Source organism: Triplophysa dalaica, chromosome 1 (assembly GCF_015846415.1).
Source record: "Triplophysa dalaica isolate WHDGS20190420 chromosome 1, ASM1584641v1, whole genome shotgun sequence".
Taxonomy (NCBI): domain Eukaryota; kingdom Metazoa; phylum Chordata; class Actinopteri; order Cypriniformes; family Nemacheilidae; genus Triplophysa; species Triplophysa dalaica.
In genome coordinates, this window is record NC_079542.1 from 1,153,135 (window position 1) to 1,162,075 (window position 8,941).

The 8,941-nt window shown below is 42.1% G+C and overlaps 1 protein-coding gene across 1 annotated transcript in view; it reads left to right on the forward strand.

Moving 5' to 3' along the window:
- lpcat4 (lysophosphatidylcholine acyltransferase 4) overlaps positions 1-8,447 on the forward strand; it is a 10,233-nt gene extending 1,786 nt beyond the window's left edge. The window contains exons 2-13 of the mRNA XM_056766724.1: positions 1,237-1,600; positions 1,748-1,860; positions 1,934-1,994; positions 3,633-3,691; positions 6,107-6,141; positions 6,220-6,274; positions 6,363-6,445; positions 6,550-6,675; positions 6,753-6,906; positions 7,038-7,130; positions 7,715-7,850; positions 7,942-8,447. Of these exons, the coding sequence (XP_056622702.1) occupies positions 1,237-1,600; positions 1,748-1,860; positions 1,934-1,994; positions 3,633-3,691; positions 6,107-6,141; positions 6,220-6,274; positions 6,363-6,445; positions 6,550-6,675; positions 6,753-6,906; positions 7,038-7,130; positions 7,715-7,850; positions 7,942-8,099 (1,437 nt within the window). The 3' untranslated portion in view covers positions 8,100-8,447. The remainder of the gene's footprint in view (positions 1-1,236; positions 1,601-1,747; positions 1,861-1,933; positions 1,995-3,632; positions 3,692-6,106; positions 6,142-6,219; positions 6,275-6,362; positions 6,446-6,549; positions 6,676-6,752; positions 6,907-7,037; positions 7,131-7,714; positions 7,851-7,941) is intronic.
- Positions 8,448-8,941: the final 494 nt, after the last annotated feature.

The following is an 8,941-nucleotide window of genomic DNA, read 5'->3' on the forward strand; positions in this document are numbered from 1 at the left end:
TTCAGACTGAAACAGGGTCGAAACAAACACGATACTCCATAAAAATGTGTGTTATTCACTCCTGTTCTGACTGAGGAACGAATCTGTTTAAAATCTAAATTTTACGATTGATCCAATAAGAAAAGTTTGATGTTGTTCATTCATTCGTCATTTGTTTTGTCAGACCACCAATAAATGACTTTATAAGACGGTCAGTTCCGGTCGTTGATTCTGATTGGCTGAGGCGATTTCTAAGATGTTATTAATTACCACGGTTTATAACGGTTTACACAGCCTAAATATCACTTTATTTACTTTATTTTATGAAACCTTGGTACCCGTATGGATATCCGTTATATAAAAGCAACAAGTCCCGCGAAGCAGTGTGTTACAGATCATTTTATAACGGCTGAGGGGGTTTTAAAGCCCTTAAACTGCCGTCACAGCATGACCTCACTGTACAGAAATAGATTTGTTAAAAAAGATCACAAACTGTTTGTTTTTGTTAGAAATGGAGACTTTAAAATAATCTATAAATTATTCATGTTTATGGACATTTTTTTTTCAAACTAATATCTCGCCTCTTACCACATGATGCTCTGTGATATATATATATATATATATATATACGTTTAATTAGTATCATTTATTTTGTTGTTTATATATTTGTGTATTTTGGCTGGAAAATTGTTTGTCCATTATTGTTGTTTTTTTGTTCAACTTTTTTTCCCCCAACCTTATATCTCTTGTAATGGTATTTGTTTGATGCTTAAACAAATATGTCGATTTAAATTCACTTATAAAAAATAAAATGTAAAAAAAAATGGAGGATTCGCGCCCGTCCATCTTCGTACCACCGTCCGAACGATCTGCGCATGCTCAAAGTCAAGTCTGACAGCAGCTTTAGCTGTTATAAAAGGGTTAGGGTGGGGTCATTTAACTTCCGGTTTGTGTTTTGCTGGTGTTTAATAATAACTATTTCTGTTGTATTACACTCCGGTTGAAGGCGAATTTAAAGAAACCGTATGATACACTGACATCTAGCGGTTGAGCTTGGTATCGCAGTCTAAATTCAAAATATTGGCGAGACAAGTTTAGCCACGTGACCCTTCTTTTTGGTTTCTTTTCATTGTTATCAGAAACAATCTACAGGCGCTCTATTGTGTGTGTGAATGTGAACCGGAAGTTCAGTTGGGGTCACGTTTGTTTACGTTGTTGAAATGAATGCGTCAATAAGCATGTTTTTGTTTTTTTTAGGGAATTCTGCTGGGCTGGATTCTGTTTCCCATCCGCGCCATGCTCACTACCCTCTTCCTCCTGCTGATGTGGCCCGTAGCACGACTGCGATTGGCCGGTCTCTCGGAGGCGGAGCGTGAGGTGCCGGTGCAGGGCTGGCGTCAGTGGTTCTTTCTTCCCATCATGGTGTTCCTCAGCCGGGCCGCCTACTTCTGCATGGGATTCCTGTGGATTAAAGTGAAGGGACGTCAGGCGGATCTGAAGGAAGCTCCGGTGTTGGTCGTGGCTCCTCACAGCACTTTTCTGGACATGTTGGTGCTGCCCGTCACCGGCCTGCCCACCGTAGTGTCCCGCTCGGAGAACATCAGATTACCTGTGATAGGAGGTGAGCGGCAGATGCCTTTGTCATGTGACAGCAACAGCCAATCGGATGGGGTGGCTTAACCAGGGTTTTTCTAAGGATTTTACCAGAAGGTTGCTTGTTTATTGTTGTTTTATAGAAAGGAACGACTGTAATCTTCGTGTGTTTCAGCATTGTTGGAGTTTAATCAGGCAGTCATGGTGAACAGAAAAGATCCTGAATCCAGAAAGAAATGTGTTTCACAGATCCGTGAGAGAGTCACGTCTGATGGCCGCTGGCCCCAGGTACACACACACATTACACATGAGCGTGGTGTTTGTGTTTCTGACTTCTATTGACTTTTCTGTCTCTATGTAGATGTTGATGTTTCCAGAGGGAACGACGACTAACGGTCGAGTGCTGATCAAATTCAAGCCCGGTACGTGTTTGTGGAGCTCATGACCATCACCTGTGTCTCAACATGAAACAACCAATCAATTCTCACTGTAGAAAGCTTGGGATTGGACAGAAATTGAACAATTTCATAACCATAAATCTGTCAGACATGAACAGGATGTCAGCAAAGTAAAAATACTTGAGTACATTACTTAAAGTCCACGTGAAGCTGAAGTTGCGATCCGTATTCTTCAAAAAGGAACTTCAAAAGAGAAAAATAGTGGGTGTGGCTTTTGTCTTTCTCTGTGAATTGATTGGATGTGTAAAACAGCTGTTGCATTTTGAAATGGAGCTGGCAGCAGACTGACAGTTGAAGGGGAGGAGTTAATGGATGCTCTGTCCAAGCCGTCTTATTAACCTCATTTCAGGGCGCAAGTGCATTTTCCGATTTTAGGACACATGAATTAAACAAAACGCTGCAATATTTCATAAAAAAATATGAATTGCCATTTTTTTATTTCACTGGGGCTTTAAAGTCCCAGTGAACCGGAAATTGCGATCGTTTTGCGAAGGAATTTCAAAGGCGAAAATGAGTGGGCGTGGCTTGTATTATGTGGGAGTTCTTGTGTCTTTATAATTCTGCAGACTTTATCTCCACTACATGTCCTGAACAAAATGTATACTTTTACTCTGATATATTTCTCCTAAGCATTTATGTTACTACAGAAGATATTAAGTACAATATTTATCTGATGCTTTAAGACTTTTACTCAATTCATATTCTAAGACAGGGGTTCCCAAACTTTTCAGACCACGACCCCCAATATTAGACTGCTGACGACCCGCGACCCCCCCCCCCCTCCTCCCCCTCCTTTCTCCTCTTTGTGTTTTCCTCCGACAGTTTGTAAGGATTTGCGATTTGGTTACATACTGACAGAGCTAAAACAAAAAGGAACACAATCTCTAAGCCAGGCTATTTTATTAACAAATTATGGACAAAAACAAATACATCCCATAACTGTGAAATAAAGACAGAATACGAACAAGCTGCCTGTAACACGCATACAACAATAACTTTGTATTCAGAATAAAACGCCTAATGTGATGGATGGGCGCTGTGCGCGGAGCAAAGCAGATCGCCACCCGCAGATCATATTCCACCCGCAGATCATATTCCACGTTAAACCGTGAACTGTGTTTATTCTTAATGTAAGTCAGCGCGGAGAATGTCTTTTCGCATAAATACGTTGAGCCAAATTGCATGAGTACATCCAACGCGGCTTTCGACGACTGTGGATATTCCAGCGCAACAGAAACCCAGAACTCGAACAGTTCTATCAGCGCATCTTCCATATCTGACGCAAGATTATTTGCCGTGGTTACATTAAATGGTGACCTTATCCAGTCATATTGGTCGGGAAGTTTTATTTCCAGTTTATTTTAATTATCCTAAATTTATACTCGCATCATTACTACCTTTTTTAACATATACAATTTTTTTTAAATTAAGTTTCTGTAAATCATCTCGCGACCCCCCGCCCCCCACTTCGCGACCCCCCCAGGGGGTCGCGACCCCCACTTTGGGAACCACTGTTCTAAGATGTCACTTTCACTTCTACCAAAGTTATTTTTTGGCGTACTTTACACATCACTGAACGTCAGTGTTTGTCTCTCTCGACAGGTGCGTTTCTGGCTGGTGTTCCCGTTCAGCCCGTGTTACTGCACTATCCCAATAACACTGTGAGTGACGGTCCGGGGGTCCGGAGGGGATGGAAACATAAAATAAGCTCTGTTTACATAACAGAAGATCACTGTGTGTGTGCACATTCGTTTGTGTGTCTGTGTCTGTGTGTGTGTGTGTGAGTGTCTGTCTGTCTGTATTTGTGTGTGTCTGTCTTTGTGGGTGTGCGCGCAGTCATTTGTGTGTTTGTGTGTCGGTCCGTGTGTGTGTGTTTGTGTGTGTTTTTGTGTGTGCGCGCATTCGTTATTGTGTATGTGTGTCGGTCTGTGTGTGTTTGTCTGTGTTTGTTTGTCTGTCTGTCCATGTGTGTGTGTCTGTCTGTGTTTGTGTGTGTTTTTGTGTGTGCGCGCATTCGTTATTGTGTATGTGTGTCGGTCTGTGTGTGTGTGTTTGTCTGTCTGTCCATGTGTGTGTGTCTGTCTGTGTTTGTGTGTGTTTTTGTGTGTGCGCGCATTCGTTATTGTGTATGTGTGTCGGTCTGTGTGTGTGTGTTTGTCTGTCTGTCCATGTGTGTGTGTCTGTCTGTGTTTGTGTGTGTTTTTGTGTGTGTGTGTGCATTCGTTATTGTGTATGTGTGTCGGTCTGTGTGTGTGTGTGTCTGTCTGTGTTTGTGTGTGTTTTTGTGTGTGTGCACGCATTCGTTATTGTGTATGTGTGTCGGTCTGTGTGTGTGTGTTTGTCTGTCTGTCCATGTGTGTGTGTCTGTCTGTGTTTGTGTGTGTTTTTGTGTGTGCGCGCATTCGTTATTGTGTATGTGTGTCGGTCTGTGTGTGTGTGTTTGTCTGTCTGTCCATGTGTGTGTGTGTCTGTCTGTGTTTGTGTGTGTTTTTGTGTGTGCGCGCATTCGTTATTGTGTATGTGTGTCGGTCTGTTTGCGTGTGTTTGTCTGTCTGTCCATGTGTGTGTGTCTGTCTGTGTTTGTGTGTGTTTTTGTGTGTGCGCGCATTCGTTATTGTGTATGTGTGTCGGTCTGTTTGTGTGTGTTTGTCTGTCTGTCCGTGTGTGTGTGCGTGTGTGTGTCTGTGTTTGTGTGTGTTTTTGTGTGTGCATGCATTCGTTATTGTGTATGTGTGTCGGTCTGTTTGTGTGTGTTTGTCTGTCTGTCCGTGTGTGTGTGCGTGTGTGTGTCTGTCTGTGTTTGTGTGTGTTTTTGTGTGTGTGCACGCATTCGTTATTGTGTATGTGTGTCGGTCTGTGTGTGTGTGTGTGTGTTTGTCTGTCTGTCCATGTGTGTGTGTCTGTCTGTGTTTGTGTGTGTTTTTGTGTGTGCGCGCATTCGTTATTGTGTATGTGTGTCGGTCTGTTTGTGTGTGTTTGTCTGTCTGTCCATGTGTGTGTGTCTGTCTGTGTTTGTGTGTGTTTTTGTGTGTGCGCGCATTCGTTATTGTGTATGTGTGTCGGTCTGTTTGTGTGTGTTTGTCTGTCTGTCCATGTGTGTGTGTCTGTCTGTGTTTGTGTGTGTTTTTGTGTGTGCATGCATTCGTTATTGTGTATGTGTGTCGGTCTGTTTGTGTGTGTTTGTCTGTCTGTCCATGTGTGTGTGTCTGTCTGTGTTTGTGTGTGTTTTTGTGTGTGCGCGCATTCGTTATTGTGTATGTGTGTCGGTCTGTTTGTGTGTGTTTGTCTGTCTGTCCGTGTGTGTGTGCGTGTGTGTGTCTGTCTGTGTTTGTGTGTGTTTTTGTGTGTGCATGCATTCGTTATTGTGTATGTGTGTCGGTCTGTTTGTGTGTGTTTGTCTGTCTGTCCGTGTGTGTGTGCGTGTGTGTGTCTGTCTGTGTTTGTGTGTGTTTTTGTGTGTGTGCACGCATTCGTTATTGTGTATGTGTGTCGGTCTGTGTGTGTGTGTGTGTGTTTGTCTGTCTGTCCATGTGTGTGTGTCTGTCTGTGTTTGTGTGTGTTTTTGTGTGTGCGCGCATTCGTTATTGTGTATGTGTGTCGGTCTGTTTGTGTGTGTTTGTCTGTCTGTCCATGTGTGTGTGTCTGTCTGTGTTTGTGTGTGTTTTTGTGTGTGCGCGCATTCGTTATTGTGTATGTGTGTCGGTCTGTTTGTGTGTGTTTGTCTGTCTGTCCGTGTGTGTGTGCGTGTGTGTGTCTGTCTGTGTTTGTGTGTGTTTTTGTGTGTGCATGCATTCGTTATTGTGTATGTGTGTCGGTCTGTTTGTGTGTGTTTGTCTGTCTGTCCGTGTGTGTGTCTGTCTATTTTTCTATGTGTGTGAGTGTGCGTGCACTGATCTTTAAAACACAAACTGAATGATGAGTAATGTGATATAAATATGATCATGCTTCAATAGAAATAACACAATTATGTTCTAGATCAACAGTGATGTTCTTCACTAGTGCTCTGTTTCCACCTCATGGTTTGATTATGATGATAATGACGCAAATCAAAAACAAATCCTTTGGTTATTTTCCAGGACACAGTTCGTTGGACGTGGAAGGGAACGACTTGGTAAGAAGGATTTGTTTCAAATCTGAAATTCTCTCTCTGTCGTGTTGTGTTGTCAATGTTTTTGTCTTGTATTTTTAGGCTTGCAGCTCTGTGGCACACTTTGTCTCAGCTCTACACCAGCGTCACTGTGGAAGTAGGTGGTCCTGTTGTGCGTTTCATGACATGACCATGAGCCAATCAAATCCTGACTTTCTCAACAATCCTTTCATCTTTACTTCCAGTTTCTGCCCGTCTACACACCATCTGAAGAAGAGAAAGACAACCCTGATGTGTATGCCGAGAATGTGCAGAAGCTCATGGCAAAGTAAGTTAACGGACGGGTCACGGTGCATTCTGGGATTGCCTTCTTCATTCATTTCTTACTGGATTGTCTTGTTTTTCTATTGTCTTGTTTTGTGTGTGTTGTAGCGCTCTGGGTGTTCCAGCCACAGATTACGTGATGGATGGACGTTTTCCTGTCAGAAAGCTTGGAGGTCTCTCGCTGCCTCTGGAATCTCCGGCTCTGGAGACCCTCCGACTGCTCCGCCGGCACGGGTACCCCCCTAAAACATCACAACATCAGCTTTGTATGAAACCACAGTCAGGTATAATCAATCCATTGTCGTCTGCAGTTTCACTGACGCTCACGTGGAGGCGCTGATGAACACTATGATTGACAGCTGTCGCTCAGGACACAGTACCGTGGTAACGGCAGATCACCTGACCTCTCTTCTGGGACTGACGGACAGGAACACGGCACTGAAGATCTTCTCGCTTTACTCAAAGGTAACGTGATGTTCTGTGGAACAAATCTGATGAGCGTTTGAGTGTGATGACCTGTCTGCTTGAAATGTGTCGATCTCCAGAAATGACAAACAGGCAGAAATAAAGAAACTTGTGTCTGTGTGCGTTTACAGGACGACACAGTGGATCTGAAACACATCTGTGTGAGTGTTTCAGCTGTTTCTGGTTTCACAAGTCTGGAGTCTCTCTTACACACAGCATTCACAGTAAGTGTGTGTGTGTGTGCATGTATGTTTATGTGTTTTTGCATGATTGTGCATTTGTGTACGTGCGTGTTGTTGTCTGTTTCTGTGTTTGTTAGCGTTTGTGTGTATGGTGTGCGTGTTTGTGTGTGCATGTTAGTTTGTGAGCGTGTTTCTGTGTGAATGCTGTGTTCATGTGTGTGCGTGTGTCTGTGCATGTTTGTGTCCATGAATGTTCATGTTTGTGCATGTGTGTGTGTGATCTTAAGGTTTAGGGGTTGGGTTAGGGGATAAAATATACATTATACAACTCATTACACCTATGGAGTGTCCCCACAGAGATAATAAAACATACGTGTGTGTGTGTGTGTTTGTTTGTGTGTCCATGAATGTGCATGTGTGTGCGCATATACGTTTGTCTGTACTTGTTTGTGTGCATGTTTGTGTGGTGGACATTTTGTGTTTGTATGTGTGTGTGCGTATTTGTGTTTCTGTGTTTGTGTGTGTGCATCTGTGTGTGTTTGTATGTGTGTCTGTGCGTGTGTGTGCATTTGTGTGTGTGTGTGTCTGTTGACCCAATGCTTCATATAATGAATGTGTGCACACAGTGGTATGACAGTGATGAGGACGGCTTGTTGAGCGCTGATGACCTGTCTGCTCTGATGGGCGTGCTGGTGGGCGTGCCTCAGTATGACATCACAGAGATGTACAGCGCACTGACCAGCAGGGGGCGACCAACAGAGGGTAACGTTCCTTCAGTTTATGATCACAATATATCTGTGTTTGAGAAGAGATGTTCAGCATTGGATTCTTACTGTAAATGTATCTCCCAAAGCTTCTCTTCAAAACATATTGATGACGCATCCGGTTTATCGTAAACTACTGACAGACTGTCTGCGCTTCAACGGACTCACCACAGCTGACGGAAACCACAACGGTATTGTGAACGGAATGAACAAGGGCCATAAGACTAACAATCATTTCCTGAAGTGATGTCATGAAGTCTTTTGTGAATGTTTGAACACGTGTGAGTTGTAAGTATTGGTTCGGTCGTGTATTTTCACATGACGAGGGAACGCGCATTCATGCAGGAGATACGAGTCTGTGTCATTTGTTATTTGACTGACATTCCTGTTGAAAATATTGTAAACGTATCACTACTGTAACTGTTATGTGCCTTGAAGCATAAATCTGTATTTTTTTAAATGGCGTTTGAAGGATTTGTATGTTTATTTAATAGTTTTATTGTTCACTAGAAAACCAAGAGACTTTGTTCCGCCGTAGAAATCAAGCCACATATAGCATTTTATACTTTAATATATTAAAATTTCTAAATAATAATCTGTTGTCTCCTTTGGTCCTTTCATATTTTTTCATCATTTATTCAAATTCTACGAATGTGTATTGTAAGTATTGGCTAATAAATTATAAACCAAATCAACCATATTTTTATATAAGTAATACTTTATTCCCTTTTTTGCAGGTGAGTGATTTCAACCTTTAAATAATGTAAACTCTGGACTGCTTTGGTCTATGTCTTGTTTTAAAGAAGACATTGAATAGTTTATTTAAGAACTGTCACTGGACCAATGACGTAAAATAGTTATAATAGTTTAAGTCTATTGAAAAACTTGTTTTATTTCCCAAAAATGTTTTTTTTTAAGTTGTCAGATTATCAAGCCACTTTTACAAAAAAGTTATTTTAAATTCCAACCTGAAATAATACAAACAATGCTTCTTTGATTTTTGAACCTCTATACCACCAACGGCCGCTAGGTGTCTCGTTTACGCTCCATTGGTTTTCTGCGTACACCAGTTATTACTGCTTTCATAAT